The 24,559-nt window shown below is 31.4% G+C and overlaps 3 protein-coding genes across 3 annotated transcripts; 2 read left to right on the plus strand and 1 right to left on the minus strand.

The window, feature by feature from the left end:
* Positions 1-3,798: 3,798 nt before the first annotated feature.
* LOC133829587 (probable linoleate 9S-lipoxygenase 5) lies at positions 3,799-7,616 on the minus strand. Its single transcript, XM_062259309.1, has 9 exons — positions 7,358-7,616; positions 6,820-7,115; positions 6,464-6,704; positions 6,025-6,363; positions 5,840-5,925; positions 5,633-5,740; positions 5,234-5,541; positions 4,877-5,140; positions 3,799-4,796 (listed from the first exon to the last, which is right to left on the minus strand). Exons 1-9 carry the CDS (start codon positions 7,536-7,538, stop codon positions 4,046-4,048), a joined length of 2,574 nt encoding a protein of 857 aa, XP_062115293.1. The 5' UTR covers positions 7,539-7,616; the 3' UTR covers positions 3,799-4,045.
* A 4,618-nt stretch (positions 7,617-12,234) lies between these two features.
* Positions 12,235-15,725, plus strand: LOC133829588 (pentatricopeptide repeat-containing protein At3g42630). Its single transcript, XM_062259310.1, has 5 exons — positions 12,235-12,385; positions 12,689-12,855; positions 12,967-14,373; positions 14,494-14,768; positions 15,301-15,725. Exons 2-3 carry the CDS (start codon positions 12,751-12,753, stop codon positions 14,095-14,097), a joined length of 1,236 nt encoding a protein of 411 aa, XP_062115294.1. The 5' UTR covers positions 12,235-12,385; positions 12,689-12,750; the 3' UTR covers positions 14,098-14,373; positions 14,494-14,768; positions 15,301-15,725.
* Positions 15,726-20,694: 4,969 nt separating this feature from the next.
* On the plus strand, positions 20,695-23,937 carry LOC133829589 (FCS-Like Zinc finger 14-like). Its single transcript, XM_062259313.1, has 2 exons — positions 20,695-21,685; positions 23,579-23,937. Exons 1-2 carry the CDS (start codon positions 21,114-21,116, stop codon positions 23,739-23,741), a joined length of 735 nt encoding a protein of 244 aa, XP_062115297.1. The 5' UTR covers positions 20,695-21,113; the 3' UTR covers positions 23,742-23,937.
* The last annotated feature ends 622 nt before the right edge of the window (positions 23,938-24,559 follow it).

Consider the following 24,559-nt stretch of genomic DNA (forward strand, 5'->3'; position numbering starts at 1 on the left):
AAACAAGCAAATTCTAGATTCATTCATTCATCAAACCACAAGACACTTTTTTTTTTAACAATGCATACATTCAAATTCAAATTGCAAATAATTTTTCAATCATGGCTAAACATTCAATTTTTTTTCAGGGATCGAAATAATCTATCAATGAAGTCTAACCAAGCACACAGATTCAATCGATCAGAAATTTCAAAAATTTGCACAACATTTTTTATGAACCCAAAACGGGTATGTTTTAACAATCTATACTCGCAAGCGCACGAATCGTATTTATAGAATAGTTTTCGTGTAAGCACGAGGTCGAACCCAAAGGAGTTATCTAAAATAAAAAAGAAAACTATTTTAAATCAAAAGTAATAAATTCTAACCTAGTTCCAAAGATTGATGAGTTTTAATATTATGAACATAAACTAAAAGATTGTAAAATAAAGCTATTTAAGAGAATGAAAATAAACCAATAATGATTTGACAATAAGTGTTAAAAGAAAATATTATTAAGATACTAGAATCCACAAAATGTAAGTTTAATAATATTTATTAGTATATTGATTCCCAAGTTTTAGTGATAGTTAAAATAACTCAAACTATCATTTTCAAAATAGATTTATAATTTTTAAGTACAAATTACTTCTAAAAAGATAGGATTTTTCTTCACTTTTCAAAATTATAATTTCAAAGCATTTAGTGTAAATCAATCTAATGAAATAACAAATAAATCAATGAACATTAGTTATAAGGCAAAACATAATATTTTTGTTCTAAGCATGGATGTGTACAATTTAATGACACATCTTACACAAAGAATATTATGTTTTTGCACTAATGAAGAACAAATTGTAAATATGTGCTAACAATCCAAAATACATGATATTTAAGATGAAAGAAAATATTTGAAGAAGTAAATTCCATAAACTTTGTTGCACAAAATGGGAAATCAACATACAAAATAAATACTATCTAGTTACAAATTGTTTCATCATCACCTTAATAATCTTAAAAAGATTAGAAACTCGTAACTAGAATAACAAATACACATAAAAAATTACAAACATAAATAGGAAAATTTGGAGGAGAAACCCCCAAATTTTTCCTCTAAAAATACATAGAAAAATAAATAAAAAGAAGAAGAAGATGAAGATAATAGAGAGGTTTTCAAATGTGTAGAGTTTTTGGTATATTAACCTCCCTCTCAATATGACACCCCAAATCCCTTATTTATAGCCAAAAAATGATGATTAAAATAATCAATTTAAATTGATTAAATTAATTTAATTAATTATAATATGGGAAAGTGGGGTAAAATATAGGGTATAATAATTATGTTTTGGGGTAAAATGTGTAGAAAATTGGGTAAAAAATAGTATTTTTAGACATAATGGGACAATGGTGCTTTTGGACAATTTATGGGATCAAGATAAATAAAATGCTGGTTTTGGGGTTTGTTGGCTGGCTGAGGCAGGCATTTGGTGGCAAGCTGGATTCGGCTTGGGCCTTTGCAGATAGGAGTGCATGGAGGAAGCTTGGATTTGCTGAAGGAGACTTGGCCACGTTGGGGTGATGCTGAAGGTTGCTTGGAGGTTGAAGTGGGCTTTGGAATGGGCCTGGCAAGTGGGCTGGTGGCTACTATGCCAATTTTTCTTTTCTTTCCTTGAAAATGTCATTTCTTTTCCTTTATTTTTCTTTCTTTTCAAGAGCAAAATGCAACATTGTTTCCAACAAAGAAAATTATAAACTAAATTAAAATTAAATATTTTCACTAATAAAATATATCATATAACTTCTATGAAAATATTAATTAAAATTTAATTTACATAACATTTAATTTAAATAAAATTATATTTTTAGCATTCAACTAACAACATTAATTTCAACAAATTAAATTACAGCATAAAACAATAAAGTATCTATAAAAACATATAAAAATCTAGAAAATTATAATAAGACTAATAAATGCAAAATTACTTAAAAACTTAATAAATCAATTAAAAACTCAAGAATTAAACAACAATTAGCACATAAAAAGTGGTAAAATAACTTTATTTTGTAGAATTATCAATTTTCTTACATATAACACAACATTTAACTAAGATAAAACTCAAACAACAACAATCACAAACTAACAACACGACACAAACACACAAAATAATAAGACTCCTCCCCCAAACTTGATTGACACATTGTCCCCAATGTGACATAAAGAGAAAATGAAAGAAAACTCACCAACAGTTCAGCTAAACATCATCAAAATGGAGGTGGCGGAGACAGTGCTTGGAAAGTTGAGTTTGCCCCAGGCGCTGCAGCTCAAAATAATCATTTTTTTTCTATTTTTTTTATGTATTCTAAAAATTATTGAATAGAATCTAAATCTAAGAACAAAAATTAAAAAAAGTTTGACAGAAAATAAAAATTACAAACACCTAAAAACTCGAATTAAAAAAATAACATTGGGTTGCCTCCCAAAAGCGCTTTATTTAACATCTCCAGCTGGACGCTCACTTCCTTCATTAAACTTGAACTCAGGTTAAGTCCACCCCGCTCATCCTTTAGAGCCATAATGTCATAAGCAAAAGCTCGTCTTTTGATATTGCTAATCGTCGAAGCCTTCCACCGCCCGTGTAGCCTACGAGCCTTCCCACTATAGAACCGTTTCAAACATTGACGAACTGCTCGAGTACCAATTTGATGACATGTTATTACTATTCATGAGCATATTGAGTTTTCTTGTTGGGCTTCGGCTCACGAGTGTTATATGGTGCAGGTAAAGGCAAAAGAAAGTTGGACCATTCTTGAGTTGGAGAGCTTAGGTGGCGATGTGTACATATGCAGCTGCTCGACAACCACGGCAGAGGTTTGAAGAGGAACTAGGGTTAAACCCTGTTTTGCCACCTAGATTGGCTGGTTGTAAATATTTTCTTGTAATAAACTTTTAAATTATATTTTTGGGATCCAAATGTATATAATAAACGTTCTAATGAAATGTTATATCTTAACCAAAGTTTTTAATCTCTAAGCCGCTAATCATACATAGTTACACGATTTTGGCCAAATGCCTCGATTAGCGAGTTTAACACTGTTTACAAGGCACACCGTAACGTTTCCTGGAGTTTAGGACGTTACAAAAAAACAGACCGGATCTTGGAAAAATTGTATTGCCCAAGCTTAACAGAATGAGAGAACTAGCTGAAAAGAATATGCCTTCTGATGGGACTGGCTATATTCCAGCTTCACATTCCCCCATCCGTGGCTGAGTCACATCTCCATCACAGGTGAGCTAAGACCAAAAAGCTATAGTTGTGTCTGCAAGAAAATCCAAGCTACTTCATCTTCATTCATTCTTGTTTTGTTCTTTTGTCCTTCTGAGATTTGTCTTTCCTTTTTGGCTTTCAGGATGTCCTGAGTGATCATGTACAACGACACTTGGGATATGAGAGCTCAAGGAGCCTCTCTAGTACATCATCTTCTACAGAGAAATGACTGGAGCTCAAAGACACTGAAATTTACTGGCTTGCATGGTTCTTGAAGGTCATTGCAGTGAGTCTACATAAATCAATCAACAGGGAGAAAATTAGTTTAATATTGGTCAGAGCAGCCATATAATAAACTTGGCAAGTGTAATTTTATTTCCCCTTTTTATAATGAATGCAGATATAATCCCTTTTTTCTCCCTCACTTTCTCTAACTCGTGGATAAAGATATACTGCTGCTATAGTAATGTAAAGATTACCAAGTCATATGTGTGCGAGTAAATAAGAAACATTTATATAGAAAATTTGAAAAAATTCGACTTGATGCATAATGTAAATAGTAAGCTTCAGATCTTTATTTATTCAAGTGTGAAATAAGCTCAACAGGAACATAAAAATAAAGAGTTCATCACCAACTCCCTCCCATACAGTACAATCCATAGGTACTGATATTTATGATAGAAAAGCTCTGAGCTAGGCAAATTGCACAAAGCTTTTTGCCAGCAGAGAAGTAGAAGCTAAACATAAATATAGAGAACAACAAGAGCAAGAGAGATCAACATTCAAAGAGATGAGAAGCCTCAGATAGAAATACTGTTGGGAATTCCTTTGGCAGCAATTCCAATTTCGCCATTAGGAATGAGCAGACCGTAAGGGAACTTGACCAGCCCATAACGGTTCTTCAATGTTGGGTCATTGTTCCTGCTAACAATTTTATCCTCAATTTCAGAGAGCTTCCTTCCAAATCTCTCAAAGGCCTGCAAAGGTTCAGCTTCTGCTGTCCAGTTATTTTCTCTTTGGCCAAGATAAACCTCATCAGAAGCATGCTTAGACAAGACCTCAATAATGGAAATCTCAACTAAGCTCTGCAGCTCAGCAGTGATTGTTTTCAAATAAGCCTTCTCTGGATTTGTTCGAAGCTCTTCATATTCAGGAGTACCCTCTTCAGGCATGAGCCGCCTGCTTATTGTGGGGCGGTTTGGAATGTACCCTCCATAAGGATACTGCCCAAAGTTGACAGCTGCATGAAGAGCAGAGGTAATCCATATAGCTGTGGTGCATGTCTCTATTAACTCTTCACGGGTCTGCATACTAGGCCACCATGACTTGTCTTTTAAGTCACCATGACCGACCTCTTTGAGCTCCTTCCACCATGCTTGGAGTTCTTTGTCTTTTTGAACAACTTCATCAGTTTTGTAGTAGTAAGAGCAGTACTCTTGAACCCAGTGTTTCATTGCAGCCCAAATTTCAAGTCCATCGACAGCATATGGATAGTCCTCTATCAGTAGGCGAAGGCCATCTGGTGAACTTGGATCCTCCACTGCCACCCCTCTGAAACATAAAACAAAATATATAAGACATTATTTTCCATTTTTCTGTTTTATACTTATCTCATTTGAAAGAATTAATACCTCTTGATGAGATCAGCTGGGTGCGCCTGTTCAGCTAAATTCCAGTTCTTATAAGCAGCTGAAGATATTTCCATGGCATATTTTCTGGGAAATACCACAGACTCAATAATACCCCCACCATTTACAAGAAGTTGTCTAGCAAGTGCATTGATATTCATGGTGTCACGGAAGTGAGGGTGCAACAGTTTGTAAATTGGGTGTAACACACTTAGCTGCCTGTTTGTTGCTAGCACAATTGGCTCAGCTACTGCATGAGTGTTCAACCTAAATGACCATGAAAGTTGAATCAATATTTAGAACCATCTTAAAACATAAACTAAAGCTATATAGGATCTAATTTTTTTGACAGAGATATACCAATGGCTAACTAGTTGGTGATGGCCATAGTCATTAACAGTGACATAAGCTTTAGCAAGTTGCCAAACGGTACTTTCTACGCCTTGTTCGGCTGGTGTAATAACTTTGCTAACAGCACCTAATTCATCACCATCCGGATGTGGTAGGCTTAGTTCAATTGCTAGAGGCCTCAAAGTGCCATCATTGGTTAAAAACAGAAGTGTTCTAGTGGCATAAATCTTTGATGAAGTTGTGTCGTTGATTCGCCTCACGAATGGCATGAAAGTATCATGGTGATCCAATATATAAAGCTTGTTTTCATAAAGGGCCTGATTAAACGCAAGACTTTAGACATCATGGCCTACACATTCATTACATACATATATACTTGAGAATAACAAAGATAGGAAAATTGATCACCTCAAACACTGATTGCCCATCCAAGTTGTTGCTTATGTGTTCTTCAGTGATTGTACTAGTTTGATTACCATAGATTGAAGGGTCAAGCTGGCTTGTTGGTGGGAATTCCTGTAGTTAAATCACAAGTAAGATTATCAAAGATGAAGCTTTAAAAAAACTTGCATTAGACCACTTTGAAGATATTTATAGGAAAGAAAAAGTTAGTACTTGGAGACGACGAATGACAACAGGGTTCACTCCAGCCAACATCTCTCTGGCAAACTCTTCATCGGTCATCCATGCTGACTTGTCATCTGCTCAAAATCAAACGAAGAAGATTTTAACAATCAACCTCAATGTAGAAAACCAATTAGATTAGGATAGCAATGGCAGTGTATAATTATGTTACATACTTTTGATCACATGAGGCATGGGATATCTGAGGAACCGAGTACCGTCAGCTCGAAACAGGTCCTTCAATGTTTCCAAAGGTACATTCTTGCTTATGGTCTCAAATATTCCAAGTGGTAGAGGAAAACCTCCTTCATACAAATCAAGTACATCTTTGAAGCTGTCAAACTCAGCTGGGGTTTTGTCAAACAATGACTCTATCGCAGGTTTGATGACTAGAGCTACTGATTTCAATGTGTTAACAAGGAAGTCTGACATCTTCAAGTGACCAAACCGTTCATCTCTTGGAATGTAAAAGTTCAAATTCAGAAGGTCTATGTCCCTACTCTCGCTGTTAGGATCTGTTACACAATTACAATAAACAAAAAACATGAATAACAGAAGAAACCATTGTAGTTCATACATTTTTACTTTGAGTATTATATAGTACAATTTTCTAACCTTTCTTGGTTGGTGGTCTCCCAGTTCTTCCTCTGCGAGGGTAAGGGTACTCACTAGTTCCTCCAAGAATTGGCCGGGAATGCTTTTCACCCCAGTCTGGATTACCCAAATCATTGTAGTAATCATAGTCATAGATTCTATCCCCATCCTTACGCTCTCCTGTTCCATTTCCTCTGAGGTAAACGAGTTCTTGCTCTCTGTACCAGAGCAGTGGGGCTGGTGTGTCATGTGGAAGATATGTCTGCATATAACGCCACCAAGTTCATCAATTCTTTTTCTTTGAGTAATTTTGTCGAACACCCAGTTTAGTAAAGTAAGCAAAGAAGAAATATATGAATATATATAAATATATATACCTTGTTCCTGAAGAAAACACGATCATAGTTGTAGTGTTTAGCAGGGTAAACCCAGGAATTGCAAACAAATTGGACTTGGCCTTGATTAGGAACATCTTCAAGAGTGAGAGACTTGAGGAAGAACTCAACACTGTGATTGTTGTTAATGACAAAAGCCTCTGGAACACCAAATCCCTCTTCCAACTCAAAATGAACACTATAAGCAGATTCCCCAGCTAACAATGGGAAAAGGGTCAGTATATTTGTCCAGTTCTCCAAGTAAGCTTCCTTCCCCAGCTTCCCTTTCAGCTCATTACCTACAAAAAAAAAAAAACAACACAACCCACCAAACCAAATGAACAGTAGAAGTACTTGGTATAACTTTTCATGTCACTTTTACAAAATAGCTTTGACAAAATTACTATTTTGTAAAAAAGTTATTTTGTCAAATACCTTACAAGCATATGAAGTAAACTAGAGTGGTAATGAAAGTGAAAAAGGACAGATCGATATATAGATATATAAATATAAATATATATATACACACAAATTAACTCACCAGTGTGAGTTTGAACAGAGCTAATGAGTTGAAGAGAAACACGTTGACCCAACAACTCATTCAAAGGATCAATAATCCCATTCCTTATGTCATTGAAATCCAAGACATTTTTCTTCATCAACACCACACTCCCTTTTATCTTCTTACCGAAGATTGAAGGAGGCTTCACTATGCCGAACATATTTGCTTTTGAATATATATATATATATGTATGTGTATAGATATGTTGTAGAGAAATATATGGGAGAGAAAGTTTAGTTGGTTTTGTGTGATTAAGTTATGGAGATTATGCATGTATTTATAGTCAAAATCTTGTGCATACAATATTTAATATTTCAATATGATTATTTTGATGTCATTCCCACGTAACCTTATAATATATATAATAATATTGTTATATAAACGAGTCCCATACTACCATTCATGAAGTTAAAAAAAAAAAAAAACAATGGCACGTTTATCTATACACATTAATCTTCATAATGTTACTATATATACTATTCTATTGATGTTTTCTGCAAGTAGATAATTTATTTATTTTTATTTTATTTACAACCCGACCTAGTCATTGGTGGGCCACACCTATGCCTAAGCTTTCAGATAATGAGGTTTCAAAATTTAGAAAAATATCATTTTTTACGTATTTAAAAGTCCCAAAATTTTAAAAAATTGTCACCTTATACATAATTTTTCAAAAAATAACATATTTTGTATAAGGTTTCCCACAACTCAGGACCAGTACTGGTTATATTCATATTGAAAGTAAAGTTCAAATATTTTGCTTCTCACACGTATAAAATAAATTATTCAAAAATTCACAAAAATTTACAGAATATTTAAAATAATTACAATATATAAAAATAAAATTATAATATCCAAATATCGAAAACACTAGAGAGTGCACCGATCCCTATATTATTATTATTATTATTATTTTGAGAAAAGAAGGGCCTGTATTATTACCTTATCTGCATTGATCATCTTCTTTAAAAGAAATGTGTTTAAAATGAGATTTATTTGGTAGATAGAAAGAGTAGTTAGACAAAAAATGATAAAATATGATGAGGATTTAGAAGAAAAACAATCATATTTGTTTCATACATTATAATGGAATAGAAAAATAGTGGGGTATACTATATGTGGCCTTATTATTAGATGTGACATACATATAAAAACAAAACATTTAGTCATTTTAGTAATTGATATATTTACCATACATATACATATATAGTCTTCTTTTTTTTTTTTATTTGGGTGGGTGGTTGGTAGATCGTTGAGGATTCCAATGTTGCATTATTAGATTTAGATGATATAATATAATGTCATATATTAATATATTGGGAAACACATAAAGATTTTTTGTTTTATTTTATGTTATGTTAAGTGGGGACGAATAACAATATGTGTCGTATTATATTATGTCATATTATTGTATTATGATGAATTATATTTTATAATATATTTTTATATAGTATTATATTTAATATTTATTTATATTTACATATAAATATATAATATTATAAGAAATCTCTTTACAAGGGTTTAAAAAAAAAGCGTTATCAGTAGAGTTTTTTTGTGTTCTTAACTCGTTAATAGTTTCGGTGCGATTTTTTTTATGACCGTGTATATTGTAGTTATTTAGAGCATCCTACAAATTTTCAGAAAATTATGAATAATTTACAGTGCCGAAAACTAGTTTAAAAACAAGTTATTGCACACGTGACTAATTTTTTTATGCGAGTGGAAAATAACATGTTTAAACCTAGTTTTCGGTACTGTAAATTATTCAGAACTTTCTAAAAATTTACAGGATGCTCTAAATAACTACAATATACACGATCATAAAAAAAATCACGCTGAAAATTATTCACGAATCAAAAAATACAAAAAAATCCCACCGGTATAGTTCTTTTTGTGTGTCATTAATTTATCATCTCAAGACAATGTAAATTCCTTCTTTTTGGCTATCTATGAAATGATGACATGCAAATTGATTAAAAAATGTTTATAATTAGGTTTCACGTGTTTGATATATTTATTAAAAATAAATAAATATATTTCTTATCCATCTACCTAAGGCAAATGGTTTACTTGATTAGAGATATATTATTCTATCTCGACGGTCATTGTTATGATAGTTATTTTGAATAAATGATATAGTTTTTGAAATTGTTGAGAAAGAATATATTTATGATCTTATGGTTTAAATGTTGAGAAAATGATCATAACAAGAATGAATTGAAATAACAAGAAGAGGTCTAATCAATTGAAATAATTGCTTATAGTCTCTAGAATGAAAAGACACATCAATATGGTAAGATTTTTTACAAAATTCAAACATTTTTGTTATTTGTCATTTTAAGATATACAATTTTATATAAGGAAATACCTTATAATTGATTAACGATATCTTATAATATTTATTAAATTATAATATGTGGGCCGCGATATATATTTGATTGCACCAATAGCAATATATCACATCTTTATGATGTTGGACTCTACTATTATCTGTTGTCGCGATTTTTTGCCAACAGTGAATTATGAAAATAGCTGGGATTGATTAATACTTAATGGTAAACCGTAATAAGAAAATGATACTTAAAAACACTAGAAACAAAATATCAAAAACACTCATCCCTTTTTATTTTTTTTTTTGTTCTTCCCTTGTTTGATTTTCCTATGTTGTTTTTGATACATTTAGAAATTAGTGCTTGTTTTGCAAGGATTATTTAGGTGGTGATGTGAGGTTGTGTTATGTTTTTTCTTTGTCCTCTTAAAAAAAATCTATTTTTCAATAGATGCAGTGGGTGTTTTGTTTCTTGTTCATAAATGTTTCATATTTGGTTTTCTTTAGTTTGGGTTTTTGTTCAACAAACATTTTTGTTATTTGCTTCTTTGTATTTTTGTACCATCTTTCCATTATAAACGTTTTGTATGTGATAAACTATTTATTTTATTACACATGATATCCAAGTTGTTATAATTTTTTTTGTTGATTTCTTATGATTATTTAATTAAATAAAATAAACTATTTTATTTTATTGCAAATAAACAATTAATTTCGTTTACTGCTATTAATTATGATTTTTGTTTATTCTTATTCTAAGTTTATTAGATTTGTGTGTGATTACCTTTTGGTTTATTATTTAATTGATTTATAAACTTGTATGTTTAACTTTACTTAGACAATTTGTTTTTGTTTTAGAAAATTGTTTATTTTATTTTATTACACAAGTTGTTATAAATTGTGTTCGTTGTTTTTTTATTTATTTATTATATTTGCCATGTTCTATGCATTCAACTATTTTCTCACAAAAAAATATTTTTTTTTATTAAAAAAGATAGTTTTTTTTTAATTAAAAAAATGTATTTACTATGATTATAAATAGTTTGGTTTTTGTTATTGGGTGTTTCTATGGTAGGGGTTCTTTTGTTTTCCCGACTCATGACCAGTTTTTGGCGCGATATTTTTTTAAAACCGTGTGTATTGTAGTTATTTAGAGCATCCTGCAAATTTTTAGAAAGTTATGAATAATTTACCGTGCCGAAAATAAGTTCAAACATGTTGTTTCCACCCGCATAAAAAAATTAGTCACCCGTGCAATAACTTGTTTGAACCTAATTTTCGGTAATATAAATTATTCTGAATTTTCTAAAAATTTATAAGATGTTCTAAATAACTACAATATACACGATGTTAAAAAAAATCACGCCGAAAACTATCCACGGGTTAGGAACACAAAACCCCTACCATCTATATTCTTATTAATATTTTTTAATTAGTAATTTAATGTTTTGTTGTTAAATTAATTTTAATTGATTTACATCATCAATTAGTATCAATTCAAAAATGAAATGTAGGCATTGTTAAAATTATAGTACATAGATAAAAAAAAAACCCTTTAATAATTAGTACTTCTACATTTAGGAATTAATTATTTTTTGTTGTTCTAATCATTCTTAAATAACTTAAAAATCATGTTTAATGTAAAAAAAAATTGACTTGTCAAAAAATTCCATAAAAATATATGATTCAATAAAATAAGGTATTTACTACTTGCTTTATATTTTGCTTAAATATTTATTTATATCTATTTGTTTTTGAAAAAATACAAAATTAATTACATCCATGCATTCTTCAATAATTGCAAAGGGTTTATATTCAAACCTCATAAATATATAAATACACTTATGTATTTTTAATGAAAGACTTATTATATGTATATAGATTTATATTTTTTGGAACCGTGTGTTGTGTTCAATTACATGTTTGGATCATATATTTTGACAAATGACTTTATGTATTTTGTATTTTGTAAAATGTTTTAAATGGAACCCTAAACTCAATTTTGGTCAAAGTTTTTGGGGCTAAAATTACAAATAATTCAGCAAACTAACAATTTAAAATAAAAACAAAATCATTTTATCTAACAACTATGTTGTTATATTTAATTTTTTCTTCATCAAAATTGGGTTTAAGAGTCTATTTGAACAATTTTACAAAACACAGAGTCTAAAAATAAATTTGTTAAAATACAGGATAAAAAAAAGCAATAGGACAAAATACAAGACCTAAAAAAGTATAAACTCTATGTTCATTGGTAAGTAAAATCATTTTTTTTTTAAATCATTACTTTTGTTTATAATTTTTTAGACTTAGTTATTAAACCTCATTTCTATTGCAATAAAAACTATATATATTTTTCATTTAAACTACTAATTGTTCAAATCTCTAATAAAAAAAAATCTTTAAAATTATATAATATCAAAATAAATTATTATATTTTTTTAATTAATTTTTCATTATCTAAAATCATATAACATTATTTATAAATATATATATTTAAAAAAAATATATAGTAATACATGCAAAGAGAGATCCGATTCCTTATCTTCTCGGCCTCAGTCGGCAGCCACCTCCGCCTCCGCCGCGTCGACCGCCGCTGATCTTTCGCTTCCGAAGCTCACGACCACCAACCACTCCATTCTCTCTAACATCTCTCTCTCTCTCTCTCCTCTGTTCTGGTAAATTTTCAAACCTTAATTTCATACTATTTCTATATCTGTATAGTGCAATCGTATGTACATGAAATTCAAACAAATTTTGTATTTTGAAACAGTAACCAAAGCAATATCTAAATTCTATGCTCAAACTTTGATTGGTTATCAATCATATATATGCATGAATAATTCTATTAGTTCTGTTGTGAATGTAGAGTTTTCTAGCTAGACATATCAATCAGTAATATGCACACACTGTAAAGTCTTCATTATGGAACAATCTGATATAAATTGGTTAGGGCTGAAACAAATTCATGTATATCAAAGCTATTATAACTCAGGACAAGTTCCATAATAAGGAGAGAAGAAGATTCAGCCACCAAGATAAGATGAATTCCTCTCAACTTCTTCTGCTTCCCAAGCTTCCATGGTCCCTCCCAACACCTAATCTCACACGGAGAATCCATCTTCAATATCGAGCTTCCCCACGCCTGGTTAGTGTCAGTGTTCATGAAATGAAATCAGTCATGTTTAGTTTGTGTACAATAAAACTATATGAGATTTTGAGTTAGTGATCATAGTTTGATAACTTTGGATTGAAACAGAGAGGAGTGTATATTGATGGGGATGAAGATGATAGATATGCAAAACTGGTTGGTGTGGCTGATGAGCTTTTGTTGGAGCTCAACTCCTCCTCTAAATCTCAAGGCTTTCTACCTACCCACGATGACCATTCGACCTTGTATTCACTCATGCTATGTTTTGCTCAAAATGGGCTATTCCCACAAGCTGAAGCCATATGGGATCAATTGCTCAATAGCTCTTTCCTGCCAGAAATTCAAACCGTCTCCAAACTGTTTGATGCTTTGTCCAACAGAGGACATTTTCCTCAAATTGCCCAAATTCTTGCTCAGCTTAGCTCCAGAAACTTGGATATTTTACCCCAGGTATACTGCCTGGCTATCTCTTGCTTTGGGAATGGAGGCCAGCTCGAGTTGATGGAGAATGCAATCAGGGAGATGGTGTCAAAGGGTATGCGGGTTGATGCTGCCACTGCCAATGCCTATGTCAGATACTATAGCCTTTATGGCTCTCTGACAGAAATGGAGGCTGCCTATAACCGCTTAAAGAGGTCTAGATATTCGATTGACAAGGATGGAATTAGAGCAGTGGCACTTGCCTATTTGAAGCAGAAAAAGCTTTACAGGCTCAGTGAGTTTTTGAGGGAGGTGGGTCTTGGCAGAAAGGATGTTGGAAATCTCTTGTGGAATCTTCTTCTGTTGTCGTATGCAGCCAACTTCAAGATGAAAACCCTCCAAAGAGAATTCCTGAGGATGATAGAATCCGGGTTTAGACCGGACATCACTACCTTCAATGTTCGGGCCATAGCATTTTCAAGGATGACTATGTTGTGGGATCTTCATCTTAGCATCCAACATATGAAGCATGAGATGGTTGTTCCGGACATAGTAACTTATGGATGTGTTGTGGATGCTTACTTGGAGAGAAGACTAGGAAGGAATTTAGACTTTGTTCTTAGCTCAATGAACATGAACGATTCTCCAAAAGTACTAACCGATCCTTTGGTGTTTGAAGTTTTGGGTAAAGGGGATTTCCAATTGAATTCAGAGGCCTTTTTAGAGTTCACAAAGCATAATAACTGGACTTACAGGAAGCTGGTTACAATTTATAAGAAAAAACAATACCGAAAGAACCAGATCTTTTGGAACTATTAATTTGTGGCCTGCTGCTGTTCTTATGCTAAAACCTCTACCTCTCTCTACCTGACCAATTGTGAATTGTTGACAAGATACGCTGTGGGTTGGTTTAGACTAATGTCCTAGTGTTAAATTTTCAAAAACCGAAACAACAGTTTCGTTGGGTATGAGTCAACTGCTAGGGAAGGGCATAATAGGGTCTCAATCTGAGAGGTTGAACATGTTGCAGCTCCATATTCTATCTGCCCCCTCCATTCTACAGTTCAAAGCGTCCAAAGCAACCAGGAATGTCGGGTAATAGTCAATAGATTCACAATGTTAGCATTTTCTTCTATTTTACCGTTGATCTTACAGTTTTCGAACATGGACTTGTGGACATAGGATAAGTGTCTAACCTTGGTATCTATTATGCAGATGATGAATTTTCTGACTTAGACAACCTATTTAAGATACCAATGCCTTAGCTTGGTGATGATCTTGGCATGAGGTCAACCAGGTTTTTCCATGCTTAAGCTTAGTCCAGTGGATGAACATTACTCGCTGTTCAGGTTATGACGAGCTTAAATAAGATCATGCTCATAGATTCATAGATTGGTATTGAAGGACAGTTCTGAGAAATGGTAGGCTGGAAACTAGTGTATGTGGTTCTTGGAAAGGATGTTCTACTGGTTGGAGATGACACATGGCCAGTAAGTCTCATTTCTTATTGTATTTCTCAGTATAATCATTTAAATTTACTCTTGTTTCCCATCGATGGAACACAGGGGTTGGTATTGCAGTAGCAAACAAATTAATAAGTGATAAATTAACATATAAAATTTACTTCTGATCCAAAACCACAAGCGAAAGGTGATTCTCAAACAAAACATTAATCTGACTTATCGATCTTGTTGTAAAAGGGAATACATATTCTAGTTTTCTTTTTGTCATTTTTTGTGGAGAGCAAAAAAATAAAATAATAAATAAGTGCTAGTTCTGATTGTAAATCTGTAGATCTCTTCAATGAAATTAATGTATGTCAATCAAATGCTTTCGAGTTTAGGAGGGAGTACAGAACATAAATAAAGTGCTTTGATGCTTAGGTTCAAAATTCTGAGTTGAACAAAATTCTCAATCATATTTATTTCCTAGGAGACATCTTTGAAAGTGAAAGTTAATGTTAACAAGTGTTGGTAAAGTTGCAGTTGGGTTTTTTATTTTATTTTATTTATTTTTTTTCAGGGTGGAATGAATGGAAAGGGAAGGCTCTGAATCTGAAGATCAAAGTGTTCTTATTCTCTTGTTATTGATGTAACACCAATTAAGTTGATGGCACTCATTTTCCTTTGTCCAAATTCTGGTTTTGAATCAATGTTCGATTTTGCAATAACAGGGCACCTTCTGATTCCCACTCTAAATGGTAGGAATCGAAAACCAACTCTCCTTCCTGCCCCGACGTCAGCCGTTCTGGTCAGAACTCCTCTGTTTTCTTCAACCATGCAGAGTTATTGGTCAGCAACCAAGCATTGACCACAACCTTGGATTCTCATGGAATGGTGTAAACTCCTAGCTCTTGCTTCATTCAGATTCATATGGGGTACCAAAAGAGGTACTGGACTCATATCCCAAACACACCTAATATTTAAATCTTTATTCTCTTCAATTCACCCTTTTGTTAAGTGGTCCTCCCATTATAGTATTCTCTTTCTTCTAATATTTGCAGCAATCTCATGATAAAATATAAAAAGACTAAATAGCCATATTCCATAGATATATGTGTGTTTGTGTGTTGTCTGATATGATTAACAATAGAGTAATGAGTGCACCCAAAATATACACTCAAACATTACACACAGTAACGTGGTAGACTAGCTTAGCCAATCACATTTATTAAAACTGGGACCTATTGTTTTAAAAAGCAGTGCACATATCATTACTCTTAACAATAAGAGTAATGATATGTGCACCCAAAATATACTTACAAACATTACACACAGTGATGTGGCAGTTTGACCTACCCAATCACATTTATTAAAACTGGGACCTATTGTTTTAAAAAGCAGTGACACGTCACTGTGTGTAATGTTTGGGTGCACATATCATTACTCTTAACAATAATATTAGTCTCTGATCTGATCATTTCCTTTCTTTTTCCTATTAAGTACTTTTGAATTGTTCAATTTTAATATCGAATAATAATAATGATGATTTTAAAAAAAAAAAAAGCAAAAGATGAAGCAGAATTTGTCTACTTATCAAATCAAAGTGCTTTAACATGTGTTGTTGAGATTACCATTACAAGTTTAAAACTTAACCAGGCACACACCTAGGGACCACCACTATCAAATTGTTCTTGCTAACACATGATAATGCCTCTCTCTATTTTATTTTATTTTTCATAACAAACCATATGGTATAATCTATCAAAAAAGTGACATTTTCACTTATCTTGTTCTCCAAAATGGTATGCTTTCTCAGACATTCCATTCCCAAAGAACCAAACTCTTTTATTTTATTCATTCCAACCTGATTAGATGTAATTGGGGTTTTTTAATTCATTTATTAGGTGTTTAATAACAATATTAATAATAATATCATCTTCTTTTTCTTTGGTGTACTTCAACTTTGTTTGAGTGGATTTTTTTTATATATAAATGGAAAAAATAATCTATAAATAAATATACTAAAATGGATGGGTGAGGTTGATCAAGAATGAAGGAAAGAACCAATGGTTGGAGGGTTAAAATGGAGAATATATAAATATAGCGTCCTTTTTGTCAGTTGGGCCGTAGGCCCATCTCATTGGATCAATTTTTCAAAACAAGACAAATAAGTGGGCCCTATGAAACAAGTGCGCTGGGCCCACTTTGATAAAACAAATGCAACCGTATCCACAGTAACTTCAATCATTAGCCAATGAAATTTTGCCACGTAAACGCACCGTACCATACACGGTAGGAGACAGATCCAAGTAAATATTCCACCAGAGTGAGTCTGATGAGAGAATTACTATTTTAACCCATGTGCACGTGATATTTCTTCAGTCCTCTCATATTCGCACGTGACCTTTTTTTTTTTCATTTTCTTTTTTCTTTGTAATATAGTGTCATAAATAGCATAGCATCAAGATGTGACAAACATCCTTGTCTAATTTTAATTATCATTTATTATTATTTTCACAAACATAATCTACTATTTTTAGTGGTAGGGAAGGAAGGTTGAAAGTTGAAACCTATGAAAGGTTAGATTTTTTTTTTGACAAACTATGAAGGATTGGATTTGAACTTGAAAAGTCAAAAAAAATAATTAAATAAAGACAATTTTCAAATTTGTTTACTTGTTTAAATAGGATACTCATTTAATTCATCCAAAATATCATCTAACTAAATTCAATTAGATATTAGTAGCTCCAATTGAATTATTATTTAGTATTGGATTCGATTGAATTGTGTTTATTATTACTTGTTAAATAATAATAATACATTTTATTTGAAAATAACTAATTAATGAAATAATACTATTGAGAAAGAAAAAATTCGAGATCAAATATGAAGATAGGTGCTAGAGACAAAATTTATACTCAAATATTACACTTAAAAATCTAATATATTTTTTAACCACTCATATGTATAGTGGTGTTTCAATTTAAAAAAACATGAGTGATGTATTTGGGTTAACAATAGTAAATGAGATTTGACTTTTTTATTATTAATTATGCTAGGTGCATGATAAAAAGTTTAAAAACTAATTAAAAAAAAAGATATTGTATGTACTTATTGTATTATTGGAAATTTTTACGGTAGGGCCTTCAAAAAGAATTTTATTGATGGAGTTCTTTTGTATTCTCAACCCGTGAACGAATTTTGGAGTGATTTTTTTTATTGTGTATATTGTAGTTATTTAGGGCATCTTGCAAATTTTCAAAAAATTACAAATAATTTACAGTGTCGAAAACTAGTTTAAAAATATGTTGTTGCATGTGTGACTAATTTTTGTATGTGCGTGGAAAATAATATGTTTGAATCTAGTTTTCGACACTGTAAATTATTCAGAATTTTTGAAAATTTGCAGGATACTCTAAATAACTATAATATACACTGTTATAAAAAAATCACATCGAAAACTACTCACTAGTATCTTTATTGAATTGGATGTTAATAGTGCCATCCAATTATAATTAAATATCTAATTTTTACTAGATTGATTTGGTTATGGGATGTTAAGCACCCTTAATTCGTATAAAAAGAATTGTATTTTAACTTTTAGAATATTTATAAACAAGATTTTTTTTCTTTCAAAAATCTATGAATGGTTAAGGGAAAAGGTCCATTTGAGTGTTTCCATAGTGGAGGTGGAAATGGAATAATTAATAATTTAAAGAGAATGGGCACTCATAAATTTACCTTTTTTTTTTCCTTCTCCTCAAAAGTCACACAAGACTATTTAACAATTCCTTTAAAATATTTTAATGCAATAAATAAAGTAGGGTAAAGTACTCAAAGACTCATCAAATGAAATTACCAACACATTGGAATCATGGATGGTTAGAAATTTGTGTAAAGATAACAAAAAAGATTTTATGGAGATGGAGTTGAAACCAAAAGGAAATATCCTCTTGCATTAGACTAGAAGAAAAGTTATTAGCTTTGATAAATTTTATGTAATGTGAATGTGATGTGATGTGATGTGACTCCAAAACTTGTCTAAAACTAAAAGCATCACTAAAAGTAAAAGAAACCAAAATAGAATTGTAAAGAAAGAAATAATAATAGTAATTGTAAGTGTTATACTTTTTACAAGCATGAAGGAGGAGGTGAAGCAAGAATAAAGATAAAGACCTAAAATGTTAATATCCTTCATAGTCAATATAGTCATAACACTATATGATTTATGATATTGGCCCTATACTAATATTATTCAATATGAGATTTTATAATTCATTAGTGTATGATTAGATATGGATGTACTCATTGAGGAGGGTCATCTTGGCCCTCTAAAAAATATATATAGGGTTTATATATTTTTGGATCTTGTGTTTTGTTTCATTACCTGTTTGGACCTTATATTTTGATAAATTATTTTTTAGACTCTATGTTTTGTAAAATTGTTCAAATAGAACCCTAAACCCGATTTTGGTTAAAGTTTTTTCAACTGAAATCACAAATAACTCACCAAACTAACACTTCAGAACAAAAATAAAATCATTCTGCTTAAAAACTGTGTTGTTATATTTAATTTTGTCTTCATTAAAATTGAGTTTATGGGTCTATTTGAACTATTTTACAAAATATAGGGTCCAAAAATAAATTTTTTAAAACACATGAACCAAACAAATAATTAGAAAAAATACAGAATAAAAAAATATAAATCCTAAATTTTATTATAATTTTTAATCTCACTTTTAAAAAAAATTATGTATTTTAACAAATTTCTGACTCCGTCGTCGCTGTATAGATGCTTAACACTACATATGCCTAGTAACTATAGTGTAATAATTTTCCATGTATATGTCCCACAACTATGATCATAATTTAATTGCTTTATGTGACAAAAAGATAGAGATATGTGATGTGAATCAATTGACCACAAGCTCTCTATGTCTTTTTTTAATATTTATTCTATTGATTGTCTTTATGGGTCGGTAGCCATAGTGGGGTTTGCAATGTGTATTGTTGTTTTTTACAATACAAATGCTTCTTTTTCCCCATTTCATAGGTAATCAACTCACCACACCACATACCAAACCACCCTTTCCATTACCACCAAAGTCACTTCAAAAAAAATTAAAAATTAAAAAAAATATATACATATATGGCTATAATGTACATTGTTATGTAAAAAAATCTGGGTGCCGAAAATAGAAAAGGATGCACCGGTGTTGAAAAAAAAAGATACATTATAATCGTTTCCTCTATATATATATATATATATATACTTGATTAGATGAACCACAACAAGAAACTAGGAGAGAAAATAAAAAAAATAAAGATTAAAACTTTGCCATCCAATTGAATAATTGAGTTTATTAGATATGTATATTATTATTATTTTTAGAGAAATTGGTGAAAATAATCTCTTTTTTTTTAAGTGATTTTGCATTTTGGTTTACTTTTAATATTTTTTTGTAAAATGATCTCTGTCTAAAATTCGACTAATTATCTAAATTTTTTGACCAACTGTTTGAATTTTTTGACTATCTGCCTAAATTTTTGACTAACTCTCTAAATTATGAGATTTTATTTTGTAAACAAATTATTAAAATTATGTTAGAATAAAAAATAAGTAATTTTGCTAAATGACCCTAATTATTATTATTATTATTATTATTATATACCCATTATATTAGTTGTATGCATATGTATGGTTGGTAGGTTCTAGACTACTTTTTTCAATAATATACCACGAATCTATAAGAATATATTAAAAATACATATTTTTTTCTTAAAAAAATCTAATGATTGCTTTCATTTGTAAGAATTTTGTAGTAAAAATAAAAATAAAAAATAGAGAAAGTGACATCTGACAACAAAACAAAAATAAACAAAAGAAAATAATTCAAAGAATGAGTGAGAAAGAGAGAGAGAGAGAGAGACTCTGTTGATACTTTTAATATTATTGAGGTTCTTTTGAAACCACAAACTTTAGAGAGTAAGAGGAAGAAGAAGAAGAAGCAAAGAAGATCAGAGAGAGTTCAGAGCCTTCTGCCTTTGAAGCTCTCTCCTCTCTCTCTCTTTCTCTTCTCTCTCTCCTCTCTCTCTCTCTCTCCTGAAACAGTAGGTAGTTTTAAGTACTTCCCTTTAGTTTGAAAAAAGAATCCATTTTTATGCTTCCATATCACTCCTCTTGAAGCTTTAAACCTCTCTTTCCTTCGCTCTCTCTCTCTCTCTCTCTCTCTCTCTCTCTTTTGGCTTTAATATCTCTCTTTTTCTAATGTTATCTGCACTTGGGAAGAGTCAAAGCTATCTGGGTCATCCTCAACTTTGACAAAAATAACTTCATTAGAGAATTCATTGAAGATCAAGAAGAGAGTCTAACAAGTACCCAGTTGCAGAAAAATGGAGAAAAATTCATCAGTGAAAAGGAAACCCACCATGAGTATCTCACTCTTCGCCACTTTATCCGAGTCTTTCTCCACAACCACAGCCAAATCCCCAAGAAATTTCCAAGCTGGTGTGGTGGGTCTTGGCATAGTGGCCGCCATGACCGATTTGAGCTGCAATTCCCATGGACCTGAACCATTTGCCTCCTCTACCAATCTCGTGGTGTCACCCAGATCAACTACTCCTCCCATCCCAATAGTCTCTTCTGCATCTAAAGCCACTGCTAATTTCAGAGGTGGTGGCTTTCATGATCAAAATCACCATGTTGAGGAAGTGGTTGATGAATTGTCTGAAAGCTATACTTGTGTGATATCTCACCATGGCAACAATTTGGTTCGAAAACGTGTTTATTACGATGACAAGCTTAATGGTGTTGTTGATAATCCTTGTATGGTTACTTCTGGTGTGTTCTCTGCTTCACCAGCCAATATTGGAGATGTGGACAGAGAGTTTTGGACACCGGATTTTTTGAACTCTTGCTTTCTCTGCAAGAAGAACCTTCAAGGACTGGACATATTCATGTACAGGTAGATATATAGATCCTTTTTCTTTTTCTTTTGTTTTTCCATTATGTGATTTAGTATATTTCATCAAAAATTGTGTTAATGACTTTGTTGTAGATATATTTTTGGCATGAAAAGGCTTTCCTATCTGGTTTTTCTAAGTTTGGTTTCTTAGACTAAGTGCTTATTGATGTGTAAAAGGCTTTATGGGTTATCTAATTTTGGTTTCTGGGACAAATTTTTGAACCTTTTATTGTTTGACATTTAATAATGTTTTGGGTAGCTCTAATAGTCAAACATGTAGTTTACTTTGACAAGGTCAGAGGTTTCTTTTCTCCTTAGCACCTACACAGCAATCGCTATAGTTTTTGAAAAATAATGCTTGTGTTGTTGTTGTATGATGCTGCCTTGTATTGGATTCAATATTTCATTCTATGTCATTTACTTCAGATTTTGCTTACACAAAATTGAGCAGGATTAAGGTATATGATTGTTTGTACGTTTCTCCTTCAGCTGGAGTTGGCGTGTAATAGGTTTAGTACAGCCTTGATGTTATGCCAAATTGCCAATTAAATTACCTATATATCTTGTGACCATAACCCATCTTCCTTAGTCTGCACTCTGATCAAAACTTCAAGTATTAAGCTTGTTATACATAAAACTTTTCAACTTGATCATAACTAAGAGACTTTTCTCTCAAGTTTATGATTTCAAGTGTCAAAGGTATAAAAACAATTCATCTTAGTTTGACCTGTTGTTTGTATGGTTAAGAAGCAATGACAGGCGTGTTATATGCTAATGCTCTTTAGAAAAATGTACCTTACTTTGTTAAGGTGCAACACACACGCTTAAAATGACAACTAATTCCCTTAATCATTAGTTTGAATAGTGTGTTTGTCTCACTTTTGAAGTCACAGTTTTGTATTCACTTCATATAATATGATAATAGTATCACCTTTTGACAATTATGCTTGAGCTTCCTTCATTTTGTAAGCTACTACTTCTGCTTAGATTTTTTTTTTTTTTAAAAAAAAACTAAGCTTTCCGTGGGACCAGAACTAAAACTATAGCAATTGTTATGTTGGTACCCAAGAGGGACTTGAATCTCAGTCTTTGTAGGAGATTATCACTTGGCTATTTGAGCTACCCTTTTGGGTTCTGCTTAGAAAATTTATAATGGTTTGTGCTCTTGTTTACAACAACTATAAAACCACACGAGATCCAAACAGTGAGCTAAGTTGTACGAGATCCGCATAGTGTAAAAAGACACTTGAGATCCAAAAAAATAAGCGAGCTAAAAAGGGCCAACTTGTGATAAGGTGAATCAAGATTGGCGAGCGAAAAATCACCACCATCTTGAGAGGATATTAGAGTATGGTGTCTCTCATGGAATAAATGTAAGAATATTGAGTCATTAATAAGAACATGAGTAATTCTACTAATCACCAATTGGTTTTTAGATGAAACCCCATGATTCTCGTCAAAACATGAGCCTATTCGTTAAGGATCTTGTCTGTTGGATATTTTCTGTCTTTCATCTCATTTATGGATTCTGGATATTATTTGAGTCTTTCACGAACACCTACAGAGTATTGTAGAGTTTATGGTGTTTATAGAAGAAGTTGTAAGTTATGATGTGTTGGAGGAGTTCAAATCCTAAGATAGGTTCTTGCTTATGTATTTGGTGTAAAGTGTGAATAGAATACTTAAGACAGAGGTAGCTCAAATAATCAGTCGGACACGTGGGTTCTTCCCACGAAATCCGAAACTCGAGTCCCTTCTGAACACCTACATAACAATTGCTATAATTTTCCAGTCTCCGAACGAGTGTGTATGGTGTTTATAGAAAGAAGTTGCCAAGTCATGATGTGTGTTGTTAGTAATCTAATAAGAGATTTGGTTTTGCATTGTTTGCAGAGGAGAAAAAGCATTTTGCAGCAGTGAGTGCCGAGACAAGCACATGAGAAGTGAAGATTACAAAGACAAGTGCAGAGCCGAAGCAAGGAAACCATCTCTTGACTACACTGTGTCTCCTTGCTCTGGTCCTCAAGTGTTTTTGGCTGGAGTTGCTGCAGCTTAAAATATATTTTTATTTTTATTTATTTTACTTAATAAACATTAGTTGGAGTAGTAGTAGTAAATAAAAAGGGTACCAAAAGGGTATCCAAAAATAAATAAATTGGTTATATATGATATGGTATAGAGTCTATAGACTATACTACAATAGTAGCCTTTATAAAAATTAAGAAGAGTTATAAACAACATTAACATAAGTACACTCTATGTCCCTAGTCATCGTACTGCATGAAGCTTATGTTATTTTCTGTCATGAATTATTAAATATATATATATTTATATATTAATGGAACCAGAGACTATTACTAATAATACACTTCAATTATATTGAGATAAGTATCTATTTGCAATTTTATATATATACATATATAAATCTTCTATATAATAAGTGTGTGTGGAAATAATGTTAACTTTAACGGAATATTTTTATATTTAAGTGTAGTTTGTAAGTATAATTTAAATAAAATAAAATAAATAATTAAAAAAAATTAAAATATGATATTTTTTAGATATTTTATAATGATAATTATTTAAAAATAATTAAAATATGTTACAATGATACTTATTTAAAAATAATAAATAATTAAATAAATTAAAATATGATATTTTTGAGATATTTTACAATAATAATTATTTAAAAATAATAAAATCATACGTTTTATAGCTTAAATAAAATTTAATTAAACTTAAACTATTATATTTAATAGCAAGAAACTTAAATTTAAAATCCGCGTGTAATATTTAATATTATATTAAATATATAATCTTTTGTTGTCACTACCAAATTAAAAAACTAGAACAAACATAAACTTTAAAAAAAAT

This window comes from Humulus lupulus, chromosome 4, assembly GCF_963169125.1.
Source record: "Humulus lupulus chromosome 4, drHumLupu1.1, whole genome shotgun sequence".
Lineage (NCBI taxonomy): Eukaryota > Viridiplantae > Streptophyta > Magnoliopsida > Rosales > Cannabaceae > Humulus > Humulus lupulus.

Excerpts from the sequence above, each read along its gene's own strand:
- LOC133829587 (XM_062259309.1), bottom strand. The coding sequence starts at position 7,538 with ATGTTCGGCATAGTGAAGCCTCCTTCAATCTTCGGTAAGAAGATAAAA. Across the intron at positions 5,926-6,024 it reads CATGCCTCATGTGATCAAAA|ATGACAAGTCAGCATGGATG; the intron begins GTATGTAACATA and ends GATTTTGAGCAG. Across the intron at positions 5,141-5,233 it reads CACCAACTAGTTAGCCATTG|GTTGAACACTCATGCAGTAG; the intron begins GTATATCTCTGT and ends ATGGTCATTTAG.
- LOC133829588 (XM_062259310.1), top strand. The coding sequence starts at position 12,751 with ATGAATTCCTCTCAACTTCTTCTGCTTCCCAAGCTTCCATGGTCCCTC. Across the intron at positions 12,856-12,966 it reads ATCGAGCTTCCCCACGCCTG|AGAGGAGTGTATATTGATGG; the intron begins GTTAGTGTCAGT and ends GGATTGAAACAG.
- LOC133829589 (XM_062259313.1), top strand. The coding sequence starts at position 21,114 with ATGGAGAAAAATTCATCAGTGAAAAGGAAACCCACCATGAGTATCTCA. Across the intron at positions 21,686-23,578 it reads CTGGACATATTCATGTACAG|AGGAGAAAAAGCATTTTGCA; the intron begins GTAGATATATAG and ends CATTGTTTGCAG.